This window comes from Chiroxiphia lanceolata, chromosome 7, assembly GCF_009829145.1.
Source record: "Chiroxiphia lanceolata isolate bChiLan1 chromosome 7, bChiLan1.pri, whole genome shotgun sequence".
Lineage (NCBI taxonomy): Eukaryota > Metazoa > Chordata > Aves > Passeriformes > Pipridae > Chiroxiphia > Chiroxiphia lanceolata.
Window position 1 is genome coordinate 22,509,073 of NC_045643.1, and position 24,593 is coordinate 22,533,665.

General features: G+C 33.8%; 1 protein-coding gene across 1 annotated transcript in view; it reads right to left on the bottom strand.

The window, feature by feature from the left end:
• Positions 1–338: 338 nt before the first annotated feature.
• The window catches only part of PSMD14 (proteasome 26S subunit, non-ATPase 14), a 46,870-nt gene continuing 22,615 nt past the window's right edge, over positions 339–24,593 (bottom strand). The window contains exons 5-13 of the mRNA XM_032693166.1: positions 24,358–24,429; positions 23,906–24,025; positions 22,733–22,803; positions 21,610–21,760; positions 9,679–9,786; positions 6,472–6,546; positions 3,987–4,112; positions 2,932–2,994; positions 339–759 (exon numbers count right to left, since the gene is read on the bottom strand). Coding sequence (XP_032549057.1) covers positions 661–759; positions 2,932–2,994; positions 3,987–4,112; positions 6,472–6,546; positions 9,679–9,786; positions 21,610–21,760; positions 22,733–22,803; positions 23,906–24,025; positions 24,358–24,429 — 885 coding nt within the window. The 3' untranslated portion in view covers positions 339–660. The remainder of the gene's footprint in view (positions 760–2,931; positions 2,995–3,986; positions 4,113–6,471; positions 6,547–9,678; positions 9,787–21,609; positions 21,761–22,732; positions 22,804–23,905; positions 24,026–24,357; positions 24,430–24,593) is intronic.

Here is a 24,593-nt window from a genome sequence, read left to right on the forward strand (position 1 = left end):
AACTGAATTAATTTTTTTAAGGTCAGTTGTCTTCTGTAGATATTAGGGTTTGAATAATATTCAAAGGGAGCTGATGGGAATTTTCAGCATTTTGGGTTTTGTACATCCTCAGAATTAAGCACTACTACAATTTTTGTGGTTTATTTTCTTTTTTTTTAAATCTTCATGAGAGTATCTGGTAATCAATGGGAGCCAAATTCCATTAGAGAATTTTTGCTGTCCTAGTAATTAATATCTCAGTAGTTTTACAGTGGGTAGAAACAAGTCTTTAATAATACTTTTTCTACTCTCTTATTTCCTGCTGTCCTTTTTCAAAAAAGATTGCCCAGAACTTAAAACAGGTTTGTAAATGTATTTTTATTAAGTTGCAACAATCAAAATATATATGTATTACTGATTTTCCCCCCAAATATTAAATGAAAATGTAATACATTTTTGCCCACGTGGTGTTCTTGAATACTTTGTAATCTGTGAGGACCCTGACATAAAGAAATTGAAGCAAATGCACAATTAGAGACTGAAAGGTGTTATAGTGATGCGCTTACATTGCAAAAGTCAGATGTCTCTGTTTAATCAAATAGAGCCTCAACAGTCTCTGTTTTGTGAGTATTAGAAACAATAAACAAATATACACAGAAAGCATCACAAATGGTAAATTGGTTATTTAAATACAACTGTATCCAACATAGCAGCTAAACACTGGACAATGTTTGAGGTCATCAGCACATCCACATGCTCTTCTAAATGACGTTTGGGGTCCTGAAACACAAAGGATGCCATGAGAGGAATGACTGAAACACATCTCTGAAGAATTTCATGTATTTCAGGACTACTTAAGATGTCCATGAGTTAGTGAACACAGGCCAGTAATGCTCCTACATTTTCCATTCTAGCAAGACCTACCAAATGACTGAATTTCCGTGAAGATTTTATTTGTCCATACTAGCAGTTAAGTTGAGGATAGGTTTAGGAAGTAAATTTCTATCCAGCATCTGAAGAGTAACCATGACAGCTGTGAGTTTTAAGGACAACACACAATATGTGAAATTTACTATACATCTCACTAAGGCCAATATTTTAATCTTAGTTCTGGTACATTGCAATTTGTTTTCAGATCTTTGCACAAATGTGTGTTCTAATCCTGTAAAGCCTCAAGCATCATCTAACACAGTCTTTGAATAGTTGTGTTGACTGCAAGAAAATTAGCATATCTATACCCACAAAACATGTACAATGCTCTGCTCAAATGTTCTGAGAAACTGAATGTTAAGCCTGAGCAGTTTTCTGAAAATACACATCCCCACACACCATTACTCAATTGATGTGGGCATTTGTGGGCATCTGCATAGAACAATGAGATTATTCTGGTTGAAAATCATACTCATGCACTTCTTCAATTTCACAATTGATATTGAGTAATTAATCTCCAAATACTGCAAAAATATCAGGCACATTTAAAAAAATCTCTAAAATTCATTATAGTATTATTGTAGCATTCTTTTGTGTAAAGAAATTAAAATATAGAAGACAATCATGCATGGGAATTAGAAGTTTTTTTAAAAAAGAATTACTGTCAAAATGTAATGAACCCATCTAAGTTTACATAGAAGTGTGCTAGGAAATCTGTGTGAGCTTTCCTTCTCAAGTACCTCATTTTCAAAGATCACACCAATATTCTTTCTGTTCCTAATAAATCAAGCACCTAATAACATTATAGTCCTATTGTGAGAGGTTCTTTGTTTACAAGGGTTTTTTATGTAAGTTCCATCAAAAACCCACTTGAAAATTACTTCACTGAACAATTTTTTAATTTAAAGAAAACTTCAAAATTTTAACAGGAAAAAATTTCTTTGCTTTTTGAAGAACTGTATCAAGACAGATTTTTTTTCATGTATGCGTAACAGCTAGTGAAGCTCAAGTTCTGTTTGAGATGACTTCATAACCCTTAAAATACAACCCTTCTTACATATTTTATATGTATATATTTATGTATGTGTAGGTGTGCATAAACTCCATTGTTCTGAATGCTACAGAAATACACGAGTGACTGAACAATAGTGCAGATGTGTTATGACATTGCTGCTAGAAGCTGACACATAAGAGCAATCCAGAATCCTTTAAATTCTTCTACTGCTACTAGCAATACAATAAATACTGGTTCTTTAAGGACACACTAGATATTTTAAAAGCTATTTCTTGTTTCCATTGTCCTTCTTAAATTTGAACACAAGCTCTTACAAATTTGCTTTGCTCCCCTCTTGGTCACAAAAGCATATTTCCTCAATCTTTATGTTGAAATCAAATACAGAAATAGTTTTCTGTTGAGTCTTTATCTATAAAGACATTATATCCTGACATTGCAAAGGGATGGAATGAATCGAGTGGGTGTTTTCAGTTTCAGCTATGGCCCTGAAGTGTTTTCCTCAAGCACCAACACAAAGGAACACAGTTTACTTGCCTGTGTGTGGATCGGAGCACAGCACTGACAGTATGTTCGTGAACTGAGGACTGGGGTAAGCTGGCTCTTTAGCCACGATAATGTATAAATAACACTCCCACCTTTGTTTCCATGATTACTACTTTTTAAAAGCCTCCACAGTTTGGGCTTCCCTGACACAGACTTGGATGTCTTTATGCCTCTTAGAAGAAGTTAAAACAAAAGAAGAAATAAAAAGAAAAACCAAATCTCAACACTGCTCCTCAGCATGTAATACAAACACATGTAGAACGTGGCTTGCAGATATTCTGCCGGTTACCTATAGTCAAAAGCCCAGTTCCTTACCCAACCTTCAACAAAAATAAATTTATTACTTAAAGTGTTGAGAATATCATGCACGTAGAATTAAAATCACCTACGCACATGTAAAAAAATTAGTATTTAGAATGAACGAAGCATATCATTCCACCTCACTCTAATTCATCACACCTCACCTGCTTGCCAACATTTTTTATTGCCAGCTGTTCAGGTGTCATCTTATCTTCTTCCTCAACAGCCTGTGAAAGAAACACAGAAAAGGTCAGTGTTTCAGATTTCATTTACTTTCTCCCCAAGCCACAGATTCTCAAAATACAATTCTCTTTCTCAAAAAAAAAAAAAAAAAAAATCAAACAGCAACACATTTCAGAAAGTCAAAAGGAAAAGTACTTCAGCTTTTCAGCAGACGTGGTTTTAATTACCAAGTGTTAGTGCAAAAGATCAAGGCAAATATTCATGAATGGTTTTATTGTCAGATATTCACAAAACTGTTACTGAGCAAAAATCTGAAATGAGTAGTATCAAAAGTTAAAGATAGTTGAACATAGTTAAACCAGTAAAGCAGAACCAAAAGTGAACGTAATAATGAATTTTGGTTTTAAGGACTTCTAAGAAGTTAAAAAACCCAGCACTCATCAAGACTGACTAACATGCTTACTGCTCCTAGAGTGCTCGTTGAGATCAAGTATTTCTAAGAAATATTTCTAAGTCTAAGTGCCAGTATTAAAACAGTAAAAGTAGCTGTGATTCCTCTTCCTTACAACACCAATAACAAATTTCTTATCTAACAAGAACATTGAATTGGGCTCTGGAATGTGTTCTAAATATTTATTATTTATCTATTTACTGGACTGATACAGATAGATAACCTTTACTGTGCTATAGTGATCAAACAGTCCTTGACTGAAGGATTGAAAAATATGATTAACTGATTATTTTGATCTACAGGAATCTTATATTCTCTTCAGTAAGTAAAAATACAAAATTGATGTGATTACTCATATTTCAAAGCAAAATATGTACTTAAACACTTTGACAGCTTAGGGCAAAAAGTCGGGTGGCAAAGCTAATATAGGTAGCTTCAGACAGAAATGATATGTAGTTGATTACTAAGAACCACAGTCATTCTGAATAAAATTTGCGATGATCAACTCCTTATGAAATGAAGTAAATAGTTTTTTCACTTCATAAACACAGCTGCAGTTATACTATCATTATAAGATATGAATACCTTGTTGTAATTCTTAGCTAATTCTAACATCTCCTTCACTACTGTTTCATTGAGTTTGCAGTGGTCACTGTAGTCCTGAAGTGTCAAACCTTCCATCCAACTCTTCTTATGCAAATTTAGCAACATCTGCAAAAGAAAACCGCTTTAGAGCATTCATCAGAAAATACTTTCAGAATACGATGAAGATCTCTTTGACAGAAACCCAATTTATAATAATAAGAATATAATTTAAAAAAAGATCTTACAATGTCAATGTTTAAATAGAAGAAGTACAATCATCAACTATTCTGCTAGAGCAGATGATAGATTTTGCATACATTTTTCAAGATCAAACTTCTTGAACTCTAAATATGAAAATGAGGCATGGAGACCTGGGCCACATTTACTTTGATAGGAATATGAAGGTTTGCTTTCTGGGATTTTGTATTTTTGCTGAAGGTTGAGAATGCACAACAGCCTTGTAAAAGAGCTAACAGAAAGGTGAATACTTTAGCTGCCAAACAAGGAATAGTTAAAGCTTCTGCCCCCTGACAAAACTGAAAAATATTTTAATGTTTGGATTAAATTCATAATCAATAATTCATTCACTACTTATCTGATCTGTGTGCATGCAACTGACAGAGTTATGATGAAGTGAACTTTCTAAGCAAGCAAAGCATGACTTCTTGGGTCTTTGTCCTCCTACAAAATAAACAGCCCTAATAACATGATAAAGTGTTGTAGAGTTTTGACGGTGGTAAACGCAGGCACTATTAGAAATATTTGAAATGCCTTACTTGACATGGATGTCGTTCTTGAAAGAGTGAAGGAATAGCTACAAAGGCAATTTCTATATTTTCATGAATAAAGAAAGCATATTTTATGGATCTCCTGCATGCTTGAGGACTGTAGCGAGAACCTTTTCAGCAAGAAGTTTCAGTTTACCTTCCATTTGCAAACATTTACTAGACATCTTTGAGAACTGGTAAAACCTGTAACTGCTATCAGCTGAATAAAAGTACCTGTTTCATCCTATGTAGAGCTTTCAAAGAAACCTGGCTTTGAAACACGTGAACTGAGTTGAAAGTTTGTGTCATAATTTGTATTAGCAAGATCTTAGCTACTAACAGAAGGAGTCGTAGGCAAACTGCATATGGACAGTTTAGCTAGGCTATCTTGATTTTAAAATTATGGTTTGGTGTGATGAGCTCCTAATCTAATACATGAAGCATGTACTCTTCTTACCACAGATGGAGACAACAGATCACCACCGCCATGAGGGGGGTTTGAGATATGTACGAAGCTGCCTTATGAAAGATGTGAGAGAGAGTTGTTGCCTCACAGATTAAAGTCTTCCTAACTCGGTCAAGATTATTCTCCCACTTGCAAAGGTAATAACTTACTTATGTAAAGCCAATGAAGAAAATACACACTTGGAACTTCAGAGAAGATTGGATTTGCCATATTGTTGCATTTGAATGGAAACAATAACCCCTGGAAGCTTCACAGATATTTCCTGAGAGAGCTGGTTTTGTTGAATCCATTATTCTTTTCAGTAACAGTGAGGTCTTGAATGTCTGATACTGCCCTAAAAACAGTTGTGCATCTCACAAATTCTCTCTAACTCCCTGATTTGCACACATATTCTTCCATTATTAATTTTTTTTTCTTATTATTACTTGTAACTCTCTAAAAGTCCAAATTAAATGCAAAAACTATTCTGACCATCTTATCATAAACTTCAGTTACGAGATCAGTTTATAATCCTAACAAGGCTATAAGCATACACAGGTATAATTGAGGACAGAATCTGGCTTTTCAAGAATTAACTTCTGTAGATGATAAATAAACCTTTATCTTTCTTTCTTTCCCCCCATCCCCAGCCCCTGGTTTCTTTTCCTGGTTCTGATGGCCAGGCTAGATTTCGCTTGAGGCAGTTTGATGCAAAAGGAACAGACAACATTTGTTGCAAGTCATTTAATAATATTTCTTCTGTAAATGCAGGACATGACTACTTCCTCATATTCAGCAAAGTCTTGGGGAGCTCCATTCATATCAATTTGAAGTACCTTCTGTCGAAGTGACTATAGCCAATAAAACCCCAACATCCCTTGGTTATACAATTCCATTTTGGAAAACATGAGCTCCTAGCTTCAGGAATTCTAGCCTGTGAAAAACTAAGGCAGCTAGTAGGTCTCTCAGCTTCATCACTGAAAACATGAAACTTTGCACAAACCAGTTAAGTGCAGAGAACAGTGTAAGGACTCTCCATGATACGTGGACAAAAGTGTTATCAAAGTATTTATATGGTTACTAGAATGTGGTTTTGGAAAGTTTCATCATCATGACTACATATCTAAGTGCTTTCTGGAAGAGAAGCCATCTACTCCAAGACAGTTAAAACAACTACTGAAAAGTAACAGCAGTTGAAATCAGAATATTGCCAAAAATCTTAAACAGTTTGAATAATGTTCTTTGTCCTCTGAATAAAACCCAAAACAATTACCTTCTGTTCTAGTTCATTCTTCCTGTAGTTGATGGTGATGGAGTAGTAATGTCTGTTTAGTCCATGAATTAGTGCCTGTAAAATTCAGGAGAAAAATTTAACCTCCACTGAAATGAAGAAATATTAGAAGGGAAAAGCTCATTGAAATACAACCACCTTCAAACATGACTCAAATAAAAGAAAAAACAAACAAACAAATACACAGAGATAACAAGTAGGTATCAAGTAAATATACCTGGACCTATTTCTCTTTTAGTGTTCATTTACTGACAGTTATGCTTTCTATTTCTAAACCACAGATTTTCTTCACACAGTAACAACTATAATAAGAAAAAATGGTAACTGCCTGCAAACATTTGACCGATACATATGCACAAACATATTTCTCTCAAATCCTTCCTCTCTCAATAAATTTGATTATCACTTCTATTAAAATATTGGACTCTGTTACAAACAAAAGACTATTAGCTATCTATTTATTTAAAACCACTGTCAACATTCCCAGTTCATTCTCAAAGGTACAACACAAAGAGAGAATACCTGAAGTACTGAGTAAAGACCTCAGTTATCAGTTAGACTATGTGCATCAAATCAACCTTGGATATTACAGCCAATTTTTAACTTTAAATTAAAAAAAAGACCACTTTTTTATTATAACTATGCCCTTTGTGAATTTGTTAAACTGGTACATCACAGCCTCAGCTACTGAGATTAGGATAAGTGATAGCTGTATGCACCTATCTTCTATTTTGTTTATGTGCGTTATTTTTTTTTTTAATTTATGACCTAAGGGTGATTTGGATTAATATTTGGGGGGGTTAAAAATTCTATGATAATCCTCATCACAATTAATATTGTCTAATTGTCAAATAAAATTTTATAAATGAAGTATACATTTACAAATGAGATCTGATAAATCATACATACAATATGCAGAATTAGTGGTAAGTATTTCTTATGTTTCAGGCATTCCACCTATTTATATTTAAATATGTTTTAGAGCTATACAAAATGAATGTGCATTTGCATCTTATGCAACTTAACATTTCAGCGTTCCAATATTACCTGTATGAAAGCTGAAAATGTTCTCACATGCATTTTAAACACATTTCTTTTGCAAACACATATACAAAGATAGAAAACTACTTGAACAGTTACGTTTATGAGAACAGCAGTTAGAGATAACCATTACTTGTCCACTTATTCTAATTAAAATTGTAAAATACAGGTCTTACCATCAATCAAGTAATTTATAGTTGAAACTATTAGCAGTAAGTAGTTTCCACTACCATCTTCTTATCCCACTCAAAATGATTGCATGTGAGATTTTGGTGTTTGTGTTTACACTCAGGTGCATTAGAGATACTTAGGAAGTTTTCTCAAGTTCTTAAAATTTGACAAATATCTTTGCCTTCTCCCACTATCCTTTCCTTTCCTCTCCCTTTTCAAAACCCATTCTTGAAAAGAGTGGACAAATGTAAAAAATAAACAACTGTAAAAAGAGCTGTTGATAAGGGAACACAAGAAAAACACACAGAGACACACACAAAGGAAGGAACAAAGTCAAGGCATGTACTATTCTACTATTCTTATTGCTGAGATTTTAAGGAAATTCCTGCTTCTGGCCTAGCTGAAATAAATATTTAGTTTGCTTCTGTCCTCAACTGGGTCAGAATTCTATTCATGGTCCTAAAATAAAACTGCAAGAGCCCTTGCAGTTTTAAGAACAGAGTCATTTAAAACTATGATTTTTAGCTTAACAGTGACACTTGCAACAGCTCACTGCCACCTTGCAAAAAATGAACACAAACAAAAAATACCCACTTCAACAACAGAAACCCCAAACTCCCATGGCCAAAATATGCCATGCTGTAGTGACAGTGATCTTAAAATAATGAAGCTGAACAATACTACAGGGGTTTCCAAGGGAAAGCATTACACATGGTCTAGGAAAGCCCAGTTAGAAAAGCCCTGAAACGTGCAAGCATGGGCTTGCCTTCATCCAATCAAGAGTACTAGCTCCTTATTTCATACTCATGACTATTTGCAGTTTTAATCAATTAAAAAATAAAAAGTAAAAGAGCCTCCTGAAGCAGACACTTTAATTTAAAGACTTTTTTTTTGCTAGCATTTTTTATAAATAAAGGGTTTCAACACATTAATAACAAAAAACCTGCTCTTTTGGAAGACAGGGGTATGGCAGTCTAGTACCTCATAAAGGACGGCGCTCTTACAGCAGTTCAGCCTTTATTTCAGTTCTGCTGTGACTAGTGCATGGTCTTTTTCTTGGACTTTTATTCAGCAAATATTACTTCTATTGTTCAAGTAACGGAACAAAAAAGCAGGGATTGGGCTTCACGGTTCCAAGTACACATGCCTTTTAGAATACACAGTAAGGGAGGCAAGTTTTTAAAGGAAAAAACATTGAGGCAGAAGAATGACAGGGATACAAGCATTAACTACTCCAGAGAACACTTGTTTCAGGACAGGAGCTACTTCTCAAAATAAAGGTTTGCTTTGATGAAGACCAAAACTTTTGTCTTACTAGTGGAAGTCAAGTTTAGAAATCAAACTTTGAATATTTAAGTTTCACAAATGTGTATTCAAAAGAAACATTACAGTAGAAGCCAATCGCACTCATTTTATCCACGGAATATCCTCCTCCACCATTTTTCCAACAAATTACTGCATTATATAAAAATCAGAAGTTAATTATTTAAGACACAATACAAGGTTTAGTCTAGATTACATAATAAGCAAGAATCTCCAAAAACATACAGTAAAAAGACAAGATGAAGAGGGAACTTCTTCCACAATTTACTTGAGAGTAACTTAAAGTTACTTATCTTAAAGCTGAGATGTTAATAAGCAGCAGTTTTTAAATTGCAGGACTGAAAAGAGTAACTATCTTGCATCACATGTTATGTCATCAATTGTCACTTTTAAAAGTTTGCATTTCCATAAATCTGTACTTGAATCTTTGCTGTACACATTTAATACATTCATTCCCACTGAGGTAGCTAATTTAGGGCTGAATTTTAAACCCCTCACATATATATCTCCAATGATGAATCCCATCAACTATATAAGCATGGAAAAATGCTATAGAGAACAATAAATAATTTGTAACCTATGGTTTTTAGGTACCTTTCCCCAAAATTAATTAATAAATCTTGAAATTTACAGGACTATCAGCATTGGGTTTACCTGGATAGATGGCTTGTTTAAGTGACCCAGATTTGAAGTTGTTTGTCTTGGTTCATGTCCTAAGACCATCATATTAGCATTGATCAATCTGAAGGCATCAATAACAACCTGTAAAAACAAGATGTCAAGTCAATTCTTTTTATAAAATGCAACTAATAGAGCCAAGCAACAGTGGACAAGGCACAATCAACTCTCATCTGTTTTTGGCCTTTATCCAGAAAATCATTTAATTATAATATTAATAAAAAAGAACCTCCTGCTGGCTATGTGATCAGCACACTACACTACCTTGTTTTGTAAGGTGACACCAATTATTACCTTTTCCATGGAACTGCAAGTTTTATATACATTATATCATCATATAACATTGAATTTTGTGTACATTTACTCTAAGCTTCAAAGCTATGCATATGTTTGTCACCTAAATCTTATCCAATCAAAATGAATGACAGAGAGAGACTAAAACTGAAAGTGAGCACAAGCTAAGGGACCAAGTCTAAAGCCCAGTCCTGTCACATCAATTATACTACCACAATACTTGAAATGACAACAAAATTATAGCCAGCAAGGAACTTGCCCCATGTATTCCCTTCTAGTCAGATGCTTTTTGCTTCTTGTGACTACGAAAGGGTCTATAAACTGTCTGATGGATTAAAAAGTCCTTGTCAGTGTCATGCTCACGAGTGAAAAACAGACTAAAAGAAAATCAAGGTCATTTATGATTTAAAGGTACACAGTAGGTAGCATTCAGTGCTATTTCGTTACAAATAAAGTAAACCCATCACTGATTCTTACTCTGTCCTGTGCTGAATTTGTCTGCAAAAATTTTTTGAAACAGAATTTCCCGGTCCCATACAATAATCACCACACCCCTATCCAACACCTATATGAGGTGAAACAGACCTACAAACCCACTCTTACTGGATCCTCACCATTACAGGTTATAACTGCAAGATAAGAATTCTTGTTTAGGTTCCAGACTTTTACTGTACCACTGCACGTACAGCCTTCTACCTCCACAAAACAGTACCAGACAGACTTTGCAGGCATCTTGTCTGCATATGTTTGAAGAGCTACTCTAGTTCAATAAATTAAATAATTTAAATCTCCTTTTAACAGCTTTTCTATAATTTTATTCTCTTCATCTTTATACTATGAGTTGGGAAACAACAGATTCATTTATATGGCTGGTTTGGTATTTCGAGGAATTAGATTTGAACCAAATCTTTTATGTTGTGCAAACAAGAAACCACTGTCACTAAAAGTCTTCAGAGAAAGTGACATCGAGTCTCCTACCTTGTTCCAGTATTTTCCTCTCCATTTATACAAATAATAATAACTACATATGCAGGTTTTAAGATTACAAGATAAATATTGAGGTCATTAATGTGGAAATAAAGTGAACCAGCAAGTATTTATAATAAAATAAATTATCAGGTGTAAACTGAAAGAGCCCACCAACTTATCACCTGTTGTATTTACTTCTGAGACCCAGCTGAGACAGTGGTGTTGAGTGACTGGGTGCCACTATGAGCTGTTGCCTGGACTCTCAGCTGCTGGCCAGATCCATCTGCATGTGTCATGTCTAAAAATTGCATGCAGAAAACCTTCCAAAAATGATCTTATTAAAAATGTTGTGACCCAATTAAAGTGAGTTGACAGTGATATTTTTTTTCTGGACAAAAACCCTCACAATTCAGATTTAATATGCAGCAGAAGCATGCTATCTGACACCAATGCTAAAAAAAAAGAATTACATTTAAAAGAATTTAATTCTCAAAAATATCTGAAACAGTTTCTACATATCTATACACTCTTTCTCGTAACGTACAAAATAACTCTGGGGTTTTTTTCCTTTTTTAGCACTATCAGATTTTTCTCTATCTCAAAACACTTGTGTATAAGCTTTTGTATATATCTCTGTATTCCATTTTAACCAGATGCTCTAATTTATGAACACCTGGAAATGCCCAACCATAACAAACAGGCAGTATAAATTAAAAAGTCAAGCAAAGCAACAAAGAAATCCACACAGGTTCTCCCAAGACTAGTTACATAAGGGGAAAAAAACCCAAGAAAGCAAAAATTTACCCTGAGGAGCAAGAATATGAACTTGGCAGTATACTAGAATGACAAGGAGCTGCTTTATAACTAATGGCCACACTTTTAGATCTCAGTTTAATGAAGAGCTACACTAGACAATGTTGAGCTTATCCAAAAAGAATGGCATCATCCAGCACGGATTTCTTTTGGGACTTGAGTCATGTAAAACAGAAGGAGAATCCAAAATAAAAAAAAAATTATTTAATTTTGTTTCAATAAGAAAATTCAACATTTCAGTTAGTGTTCTCAAGATTAGTCAAATTTCACATTAAAATATGAGAATGAGTTGCTAGAACATTTCTGAGCGATACTGAATTTTCCTCTAGCATCATAATCCTGACCTGAAGTAACTTCCGATATGTTTCAGGTACTATCTGTTTGGAAAAATACTGCACTCTCTATCCGTCCTCCTGAAGGAATGACATGAAAGTATTTCCAAAGTAGAACAAACAGAAATCTAACAGAATGTGGTATGAAAAATTAAAACCACAAATCGCAAATGTTATGATTTTAAAGGGGATAAAACTGCAATTCCTACAATCTCAGAGGGGTACAAAAAGTATGTGAGCAAATGATATTTTTCATCTCAGTTGCACTGTAATGACCAATGGGAACTAAATACTTTAACTACACTAAGATTAAAGGAATTTGCTGCTATCACTATAGCAACCATCTTAAAGAAACTAACATGCTCAGCAACCTGAAGGCTAAATTTAGACCTAATACGCAATAAAAACATAAATACAACAATAAATCCTACATATTTATTTCTATGAAATGCAATTGCTTTTTTCACAGTGAGCATAAATCAGTCTCGTCTTTAGAGGATTACATAAAAAAAAATAGACTCATTAATGTCCAGTGTACTAATGAGCAATGGGTGAAGTAGGTGTTAATTATGCCACAGTAAGATTCAAGAAAAAAGCCCCAGTGAGCACTTGGAGGTGTGTACAAGCTGAAGTCTCATCTCTACATTTGTGTATTTCAAAGTACAGCATGATGCAATCAGATGACAGAAACACGGTCACCCCATATTCTACAACGGAAACTTTGACACAGTATTTTGAACAAAGAAATTCTAAGGATTAATTAAAAACAGTATAACCCCCAACTCAGTTTCTTAGATTTTTGTTAGTAAGAAGTCATTATTTCCCAACCAAAAATTTTAAGCTTTCATTGTACTTGAATTACCTAATGCAGTATGTACCTTTTAGTAAAAACTCCAGTTTCCAAGCTTCATGCTAAATTCCCTTTCTGAAAAGACATTGAAAAGTTGAACAAAAGTCTATGCCACTGGGATGTTTTCCAGAAATATGAAGGTAGATTCTGGTTTTTTTAATGCACTTCCATTGTGCAACTCTTTCACCACTCTGACCATTTAATTTTTCCTTGTGTAAGTGTCTTCAGACTTTTCAGAGGTCATTTCAACAGCAGACAGCTTATAACAAAACCATTAGCAGTTTGGCTAGCTTAAGGAAACCTCTTACTTTCCTTTTTTGTTTATTATCACTGCATGAATCTGCAGCATATGAGAGTTTATAATTTCTCAGGCTTGTTAAATTCATGTTAAAGGTCTGTTTTCTTGTTGAATAAATTTTGTTCATATAATGCTGCCTATTTCATATACTGAGTCTTTAATAGCACCTTTGGTCTATGCGCAACTCACAGATCAAAACAGAGGACTAAAATAGGGGTTGATGATGCTATTTACATGTGTGATTCCTGCTGTCTTCTTGTTAGTAGCTTTAATATAATAGAAGACCTTGTCTGTTTTGTAATTAACACATCTTTACTGGAGAGATATTTGGAAGTGATTGCTGTGAATATACTGGTTAGTAAAATAAACACAATCACACACCACTTTCTGTTATCAGACAAATTTGTGAATTGTACACATTATACTCCAGATCAACAAACTGTGATATAACAGCCAAGTAGAAGACACATTTATATAACCCTTTATTTTTCTGAAAATATGTATTCAATCTGACCTTGCAAATATAATTAGCTTGTGGGATGTGTGGATTTCAGTACCATGGATGCTTTACTAATTGCAGCTCTTGGAAATAGATACTAAATATTTGGAAGCTGCCAATACAAAATAAAAACTGCATCTTTTTGTACATCTGTCTTAGCTTCAAAATGCATAATAATCTAAAAAACAATAACTATACAGCATTTTTTTAGCATTCGCCTGGGATCAACAGTCCATATAATGTATTTTTAGAAACAAAATTTACAATTATCTTGAGTGTAAATTTCAGCACAGCTATAATTAATATGATTCAAAGTTACTCACAGTCTAAGACAAGCACTGGACTCCTCAACTGCTAACTAGATAAAAATCTGGCCTCTTATAGTCTGCACAGTTATTAAAAATAATGGCTTGATTAAAATTTAAGATGTTTAGTGCCAGACTTCTTTTAGCTTATTCTGAAAGTGTGAATGTGATATATATATATTACCACTTTTTCTAAAACAGTCTTCATAATTTCATGGGGTATTTAAAAGAAAAATAAGATAAATTCAAGAGTATTTTACACACTTGATTCTTAAATCCCTCCAATATCAAATCTCTGAACAATACTGAATGAAATAGTCCTGTTTTTCAAGACCCACTATATTTTAATGGTAAACTTCAGTTAGGAATAAGTCAGCCTTTATTGTTTAAATTTAAAAAAAAAAAATCTAACATCAATATTTTTCCAGTGAGGAATCTATGGCATATGGTGACTATCTTTAAAAATGCATTGTGTCCTTGAATTCAGATAGCGATGTATTGTTTATGCCATATGTTTATGAACAAACATACCAGCGCTTAAAGACAACTGCAAAGGATATAATGTGGTTATGCCAGGTGTGGAAGAAGAAGTAATGTCCCATCTAAAATCTCTTTTATCACCTGCAACTGACCTGTTATCAACTGTTTAGTTTGTTTCTGGATTCTTTAAAAATGAAATGGAACATGTGACCTGAGAAGTGCAGCTCGGGTTTATGACCATTTCGTTATTTATGCTGCCATGCACTGTTAGACAACTACAAGTGAAGAACATCTTCTGTCCCCTGCAAGCCCACAACATAAAAAATTCAAAGAAATCTTACTTTTTATGCCATTTCCAATGAAAAGCACTAAGAACTGAAACTGACTCATGCCAAATGCATATCACTGAATTGCTGTGATTGTGAGTTTGAAGTTTGCAACATGGAAATTATTTATAAAATGTCAATTTTAGCTCTGGAAAACATATTCCTGAGAGTATGTGCATTTTCCTTCTCTATCCTTAGAGAATCGTTTACTTGTGGTCAAATCTGCAGTACAACTTCAATATCCATACTGGAAGGGGAAGAGAACTCAGTATAATACATTTATCTTGACAAGTGAGGGCATGCATCCATAACTCCCAAGTAGCAGAGCCACAAGTTTTAAAGCTATAAGCCTTAATGAAGATAAATGGACTATTCCACATCCACCACCGCAAAAGGAAATTAAACATTTAATACTTTTCAACAAAGTCTTCTTGGAACTTTCTGTTTTAAGGAAGGGTATGAACTGAAGTAACCTATGTAAATGCTTTAGTAGGTAAACATACATTAGTTAATTACATCATAGCAAGTCCAAAGGACATTGCATAAAAATTTTTAGAACACTAGCATTGATATTAACAATCCTGGCATTCTATTAAAAAATTAGAAAATAAAATATGCAAAATATGTTATTCTGAATATGTACAACTATTAAAAAATGCTGGTTTTCAAACAAAACAGTAACAAAACAGTGGTACACTGGCAGTAATAAAACTTTAGTTTATACTGAGGTTTAGAAAAACACACCCTGAACTCAAAACACCAAGCGTAGATGTACTGTAGTGTAGATTACTGTAGTAATTCATCTCTTACAAATGTAATTCTCCAGGAAAACAAACGTCAATCTTTACTGAGTCAACAGTGATCAAACCCAGGACAAACATACAGTTTTCTTACTTTCCAAATCAGACTCCTATCGAAATTTGGTTCCTTTCTAGATCAAACTAAAATGTTTCTGTCCAGTCAATGGTAAGAAATAGCACAGTACTGTGACAGTATCTAAATGTACTATACACTGTGAAAAATGTTCAGTGTACTCTCAATATTTCAATCAAAATTACATATTTATGTCATCTATTTTAGAATTTTTCACTTTACAATAGAAAAGTATTAGCAAATCCAGGCCTAATAATGAAAGTTGTTCCAAGTATAAAAGATTCTGACACAAAATTGTAGGTATCACGTTTTAAAATACATTTTCTTGTAAAATGATATCTGCATAATAATCCACAATAAACAGACATCTCCAAAGCAGTAGTGACAAACAGACAATTTACTGTTTTGTTTGGTTGTTTTAATGAATAATTTCAATCTGTACCCTAAAGACTGTTGAATTCACTTGTGTCTAGTGAAGATTTATTACAGTAAAGATCAAGAAAAATGCAAGAAGAGGGAAGGGGGAGTTGGGTATATTTAAAGTTCTCACAAACTTAATTCTTAATGAGCTATTTTGAATTTCAGGCATTACACTAGTGTCTGCACACATCTCATTTTAAGGATTGCTTTTTTTTCTGCCTTCTTAAAAAACAAAGTCTCTTTCAATCCTGTGGTCAATTCAAACAACAAAGGGAAAACGACAAGTTCAAAAGAAAAATAATAGCAGTCTGATAAAAGAATTGAGGTCTGAAAACACACAATCTTTCAGAAAACTAGTGTAAGACTTATGTTCAGCTGAAGAAAATCTTGAAGCTAGATGGTAATTCCAACGGTCAGAAAAGTAATTGTTAAATCACTATTGGTTTTACTGTTTTAGACAAGTAGCAAGTAATTACCAAGTTATGAAACCATTGACATACATATTTGTCTTGATAAACTGGGAGAATTTGCAGCACTAAACTGTCTCAGAAAAGGAGTTCAGCTGCCTATCTCCAAGGAAGTCACCAATATGAGACACTGTAAGGTACAGACAATTTAATCTAAACTGGAAAGTAAAAGTAGCAGAAGAGATTAAAACTACTTGCAAATCACTATTCTTATGATCAGCACTCAACAAAATGATCATCTATTACTTTGAAGAGTTAAAAACTGAAATCAGGTATTAACAAAACCGTAATGTTCATGCACATGACAACACACAGGTTGTCACACAGATTTACAAGTACCAATGGACAGAAAAAGGGAAGAGGTCGCCAAAACAAGTCATCCAGTTCTCCTCAGGTCTCATTTGTTTGTAAGGATAAAACCAGCATTTATCTTTCTTTCTCTTCAGATAATAGCTATTTTAGGACAAATAATGCTTTTTTTTTTTTTAACACAAGGTATAATTGTCACTTTTTGGGGCTTCTAAGAGCATGGTAATTTTTTTTCCACACTTTAAAAATTAGTAAAAGAACAAATTACAAAGTTCAGCACATTTGTTATCCCTTTTAGGATAAAATTCTAAAGATCTCATAAACTGAACAAAAGAAAGCAATTTTCAACTTCCAATGAAAAGAAACTGCATGCACAAAAGGGTTTTAGATTACAGAACCCCAGAGCAAGGTTCTTCAATGATGTATGTGGCAGGAGACAGCAGTAATAAATCGAAAAGGGGAGTTGCTGACTGTATGCACACAAGGGGAAAAAAACAACTGCAAGAATAATAAAGTATTGGAACAGGTATTGCTATGAGGTTGTTGAATCTCAAGACTCAAGTGGATAAAATCCTAAGGGAGCCAGTCTGAACTGAACGTTGACACTGTGCACAGCACAAGGTTGGACTAGATGATCTACAGAGATCATTCTCAACTGCAATTATTTTGATTTACTGGGCTACCCAAATGTACCTGGTTTTTCTCCTTTTACTTTGGGACTGAGATTAAGGTAAGGATAAAGTACCATAGCAAAACTCTTTCATCAAAGTGGCAGCATCTGGTTTAAGCACAAGATTAAGATGCATAGAATATTTGGGTTTATCTGTCAGAAGGTGACTGAAGTAGAATTTACAAAAAGTTATTGCAAAGACAAATATTCTCCTCAGCAAACAATTAAAAAAAAGAATTTTGCCATAAACCAACAGACCTTCCTACAAATATTTCTGATAGTGTCTTGTTAGGAAAAATTATGCTTTAACAGAAATGAAAGTTTGTTGTATGAATAAGAGATTTTGCTACATATCCTACTAAACACCACAAGTGCCAACAAGCTTCTCAGATATACAAAATGGACTTCTGACAATTTTGGATATTTGACTGATCATTATGCCAACAATTATTAATCAAGGGAAACCAATGAACTGCCTCAAAAAATCATTTTAAATGGTGACTTTCTTATAATAAAGATCCAAAGTTTAAAACAGTTCAAAACAGAAAACATTTTTTTAAAAATTTAATAAGACAAATGCAACACAGTAAGTTAATGTTTTTGGAGTTAAAGATACAATGTTACAGTAGGTTTAGTTTAGTTATATTTTCCTTAAGAGGTGAAGAACAGCTGCTAAGTTAAGGTCCAAAAAAACACATTTATTTTTAACATTTGGCAAAGGTATATGGTTCTCCATACAGACATTTCAAAATGTATGTTGGAAATAAATATGAAATGTCAATATTTAGCATTATTCCAGATCTTTAATGAAATTATTACTTCTGTGGAATACTCTAAATATGTATGACAACTTCCATTGCACAGACTGGAAAACTGGAGGGGATAAAAGAAAGGTTTACTAGTAAGTATAAGATGAAGCAACAACTAGCCAGGTTGCCCCACTGGCCATATTCCAGCATGTTTACTTTGACTTCGTTCATAGAAATCAATTTTTTAAAAAAAGTCAAAATAAAGCCTTTCCTCTCTGGGTTCTGATAACATTGACCTTCAGTTAAAACCACTGATCTGTTGTGAATTTATTTTACAGACAACTAGAACATTATTAGCCTAAATATTGCAATATATGGTACACAGTCATGAAAAAACATACTTTGTGTGCAAGAGTATGTAGAATAGTAAGATCAGTATTTAAAATTACTTGTCCTTCACGTGTCTCACTATATTAATGTAGAAATATCCGAGTCCTAAATTGGTCATTAAAGCAGTTTGCATTTAATCTACAGATCTCTAGAAGAGATTTTATTTTTATACAAGGATTTTCTGTGACTTTTTATTTTTGCTCATTGGCTTTAAGACATAAAATGACTTTTTTTTTTTTTTAACTGATGAGAATTACAGGTATTCTTATCTTGAAACTGCAATCATACATCCCTGTCCTACGAGGTATCTGGAACACATGTATGCAGATGAGGCAGTTAACAAAGAACTTAACAAGTTTTCATTTTTTACCAGTAACAGGGCAAACTGCTTTTTAATGTTTTAGCTAGTCAAGGTGAACCTGAGGTTCCTCATCCGAATTCACTGTAACTTCCTGACACATGACAATAACCCAGTTATTCTTCACTAGTGCAACCATGACAGCTTCAGTGACCATAAGCCACACCAATTTACATGGGCATGGACCTGCCCCGAGGCAGGTTTAAAATTAGCAAATGTGTTATTTTGGATTTTGCTTTCAAATACACCTAATCTCACTAAAAAAATATATTCAAATTCTCTATGCCACACATTCACTCTAATTTTTTGCCAGATAGACATGCCAGCATAAGGTATAATGAATAATGAACCTGGACTCATGCGGCTAAAGCCACCAGTATGGTGGCTACTATACCAGCAAAATTACCTCTGCAAATGGTTCTTCTTTTGCTGGCACTAACAAACATAGATAATTCCCTGGAATAGGCTTAGCTTGAGCTGTCTAACATACAAAGAGGCACTGGATGCTACCATAATAACTTAGACATGCACACGAAACACTCAAACCTGGCCTAAGAAAACCCCTTTAACTTTAATAATGTAGCTGTTCTTCTCTCGGTTCATCTAAAATCCGAACATAGTTTAATGTAAGTGATCTTGCCAATCAGGATCATAAAAGTCATACATATTCCACAGTCTTCCAAATCAAGAAGTTATTTAAAAGTGGTAATCATAATTTGGGGGATTCTTTCTATTTCTAAGCTTTAAAGGATGCACTTGCCAGGAACATGACAGATGTTAATTTTTTGTAATGCAAAACCTGAGAATGTAATTTAATCTGACTGTAGCAACTAAAAAACGTGCATGAAAAACAAACATTAAAAGACTTCCAGTAATCTCAAGTACTGGCAGCAATGCCCTAACAGCAGCTGTAACTGAGAAAAGTTTAGATGGACAAAAATTTATTCACATTCAAAATAAATATGCTAAAGATTACTTTCTTGAAGTGATCAAAGATCTCAAAGATAGACATCTAAGTCAAGCAACAGTGGCAACAAAATTATTTAAAAAAGAAGCACTTAGTGAGCAAGTTTGTGACTTACTAGGAGGCTTTTCTTCTTAATGGATTTAATAGCTAATGAGGTCTAAATTAATCACTAGTAATAGTCCTGACTATTATATTTTGACAAAATAAAAAGAATCTTATTTCAATATTTCTATTGGAGTGGGAAAATAGGAAAAAGCAAAGGGAAAAAGTTGTAGGAAAAATAAGTCAGGAATAATTAAACATTCTACTGCATCTTTTTTTTTCCCCAGAGTACCTGTATTTTCTTCTACTCTTTATGCAATTTAAAAAGGAACAAAATTGATTCAGATGTCTAATAGCTTCCAAAAAAAAAGAAGCTATTAACTTTTCAATTGCCTGTTACATAAACATATTTGCTATAAAAATCAGAATTAAAAAAAAAACCAACTGAAAATGCAACTGTAGCTTCAGAACATTCTATTACGAAATTAAGGGAACCCATAGTGTTTAGTAGCTTTAATAGGATCTGCCTCACACGAAACATGATACTACGGCTTTATAGAAGATGAACACTTTTAAAATATTTATAAATTTACATGAAAATCATCCATATATACCATGATGCATTTCAATAATTATTCTGCAATACAATAGGAGTGCATGCTCAAACAAAACACCTCAGCAGTATTTTAAAGCAGTAAACCACCTAGCCAATTTCTGTACGTTCTGTAGTTTTTCTAATCCACTCTCCCTGTGGTTGAGCAAAATCGAATTGCCTCTCACATTTGCAGACAGCTCTGTGAAGGTGATAATAGAGCTGCTCCCTGCTGTCATGAGGCAGGAAATAGGAAAATGGCATATGGGGCTAGAAAGAAATAAAAAGAGAACTAAACAAGAACAAAAGAGATTTCAACAAAGGACAACTATAACCCAATATGCTTTGCAAGTTAATCTCTTTTCATAATAATTTAACATACTTAATAATTTATCTGCACACTCAAATGCTTGATATCAGCTACGCTGTGAAGTTTTATTGCCCAAAACATTTGGAATAGAAATTATACTAAAAACCATCGTATGCAACGCCTGTAAATAAATGCCTTCTTAGTACTCATGTTAAGGGGCTGAACCTTTTCCAATCTGTTAGTAACTGATCTTAGATTTTGTAGCTAAAATGTAACATATAAAACAACGTATACTTGGATTATTAGCTGCAAACCTGTTGAGTGACACCTGAATAGCAAAATATTAAGAGGAGATTATGATTGGTTATGCGTACTAACAATATCAAAGACTTCCAGCCTGTTTAAGGACTACTGATGTAAGATGAGGAATAAACTAGAAATGATCTTTTCATTTACAATGAGGTGGGATTTTTAAATTTTAATTTTTTTAATATAGTATAGGCCTCCAAAAATCAAGAACTTACACATATTTACAGTGCTTCTATATTAGATCTTACTGAAGTGCCTTAAAAATAAAAAGCAAGCCTACTATACCTTTCCTTTTACACTCTGAATGGGATCCACCACCACAGCAACAGCTCTTTCTGATAAGGCCTCAAAGCTCTGCTGGGTATTGATATCTACACCAGACAACCAACAGCCAAAGCCAGGATGACTATGATACCAACCAACTACCATCTCAGGTCTGAAACAAAGAGGACATTGAGATTCTTTAAAATATAAACATGTATCACAAGAAGAAATAGGAACATATCGTGGCATAAATTACAATGAGCTGTGAATAAAACACCATTGGTAATATTTAAATTACTCACCATAGTATGGTGAAAACATGGTCATGAATAAATGCGACAAAAGAGGGCTATCATTAAGGGATACATATTAGCAGTGGTAGATCATGCTTTCAGTTTTTCACCCTGTTACCACACCTTCCCTGAACCAGTTTTTACCCTTTCAGCACTTGAGTAAATATCTACTCTTTAACTCCTTGGCATCGAAGGTTGAATTTTCACGGCAGAAAGTCCATTTCAGACATGGACAACGGGAACCAACGGTGGGAAAGGATTAAATATCAATTAAACCAGCAGTAGAACTAGGAACTCAGTCAAAAAGCAATTTGCACTGTTCTGTTCAGCTGCTGAGCCTTTTGCTAACATTAATTTTGAAGTTTTTCCCACAGTAAAAGAATTTGAGCAAGCAGACGACAACTGTTGAGAGGTAGGAGTAAAATAAAAATTTGTTTAAATACTAGGATCTCTTACAAAATTATTTTCCCTTTCTTTTCATTAAAATTGCTCATGAAATGCTACATCTTCCTAATTTTTTAAAATCTTATTTAAAGGGTTAAACAAAAAAAAAAAAATCAATCTTTTAAGCAGGTACTGTGTAGTAATCACCTACACTAAACTGAGCAGCATTCTAATCTTTCTGTGTGATAATCAAAGCTGTAGGTTTAACAGGAGTCACAGTCTCCTGACAATTGAAATGCAAGAAGGGAACTGAATTACATGCTACTCACCTAATTTCTGGGCCAATTATTTATTTTTAAACATTATTAATAGCCCCTAGACTACTAGTTTTGCAGAAAGCCAGCTGTTTCTTCTAAAAACCATGCAGGGAGTATTTGTTACCAACAGCCCTCTTTACACTGACTTACCTTCCTGTCTGTTTCAGCATATCCAACATTTTTGCTTGAAATACAGGATCCACTGCTTCCACACTGACACCCTGATTCAAAAGACAGACAAAAATCACAGCAGTTGTACATAAAGCAATATTATCTTTTGACTTGTTACTTTCCACACAAAAACAAATATTTATAAGTATCTTTTTTAAAAGGCAACCTGAATATTCCAGTACTACGTGACAGAACTCCCTTAAATGCAAAATACAATTTTTAGAAATGTATTTCAGTGTGATTTTTAAAATACTGAAAGAAGATTTTTAATTGCTATGTAAGTAATCTCTACAATGAGTAAACATGATTAAACAGGCACAGGAATTTATCTTTTCCTCCCCTGTTTGCTCTGCAAACAGTGGCCTGTTGTTTCTCACAAGTTCAGCTCTACAGGTTTTATTCAAGATTAATATTACATATTGGCTTTATGCAGATTTTTATATTATGCACAGGTATAGAATTAACTCAGGACAAAAGAATTTGAAAATTTAATTGATGTGCAGCTCTGAGTTACAAAGGGATGCCATTGTTTCTTTTAAGAACATTTCATTCTAGTTACACAAAATAAAGCATCATAAACCCCAGTTATGCCCTTGACTCACCTCTTTAATCTCTTTATAAAATGGATATTCCTACTCAAAATTAAAATACATAATTTTTTCACATCACAAAAATATCATTTAAGAGACATGCCACTAAGATCTGTCAAAGAGAGCAAGTTTGAAGCATATCTAGTTTGAAGTGTATCTACAGCACCATCACAATTAAGCGCATGATATGCTTCTAATCAAACATTTTAAATTTTGAATCCTTCCCCCCGGCTCACAGTATATGAGTTCTGAAAGTTATCAATTTATAAATCTTGTAAGTCATGTAATACCAATATATTTATACTACATAAGAACATAACGTCTGCATATATTGATATACCCACTTAAGTACTAGACTTTGCTAAAAAATAGTTTCTACTAATTTTTTTTCGTTTACCCAAACCTTTAAATCCATTTGACTTGTTTGAACTATAACTCACAGATTATACCTTCAGATTACATCAGAGGTAAAGCACAAGAAGCTTTCCAAAAATAAATTTACCATAAGGAAAAAACTAAACAAGCAAACAAAACTATCAAGGTCTAGATGCAAATAACTCACCGTTCCAGACTGTGGCATTGCAAAAACATCAATCACTCTCACAGTATAATCATCAACAAATTCTCCAAGCATCAGACCCATGACTTCCATAGGGACACCAGCACGACCATGCTTCAACATCTGGAATCAAGACCAAACGACACTATATGTTTAACAGGAGATTCAAGTTTGATTTGAGGTAGTTCTTTCAGCCTTTGTTGATCTATAGTTAATCCACAACTTGTAGCGCATTTGGAAACTGTAATGAACTATAAAATACTAAAAGCAAAGCCAATAAAGCAGAACTAATTAAAGTAAGTTTCTGAGTGTTCCAATCAGCATTAATTTATTTTTAAAATTAGTCTGACCAGCATCTAGGGAACACAAGTCCATAAACTTTGGACAGCTGCCAGGTGCTCTATCTCCAGCACTATACTCAGACACAGTATGCACGGTATGCACAGAACACTTACTTTCAGCAGTGCAAGGGAAGAGATATAAACCTGTTCTGCTGTATCAACTGCAGGAGCATCTGTTGGTGGCCCCTATGAAAAGAATAAATAATTATTTTCTCCACCATTGTTATTCTGCAGTTTCAAAACATTTTCTTTTGTCCTCCATATTACAAAACTTACAGAAAAATGCACGTATAATTGTGACTTTGTGGGTTAGATGCAGTTGTTACAAACAAAAAAAAAAGCACACCCAA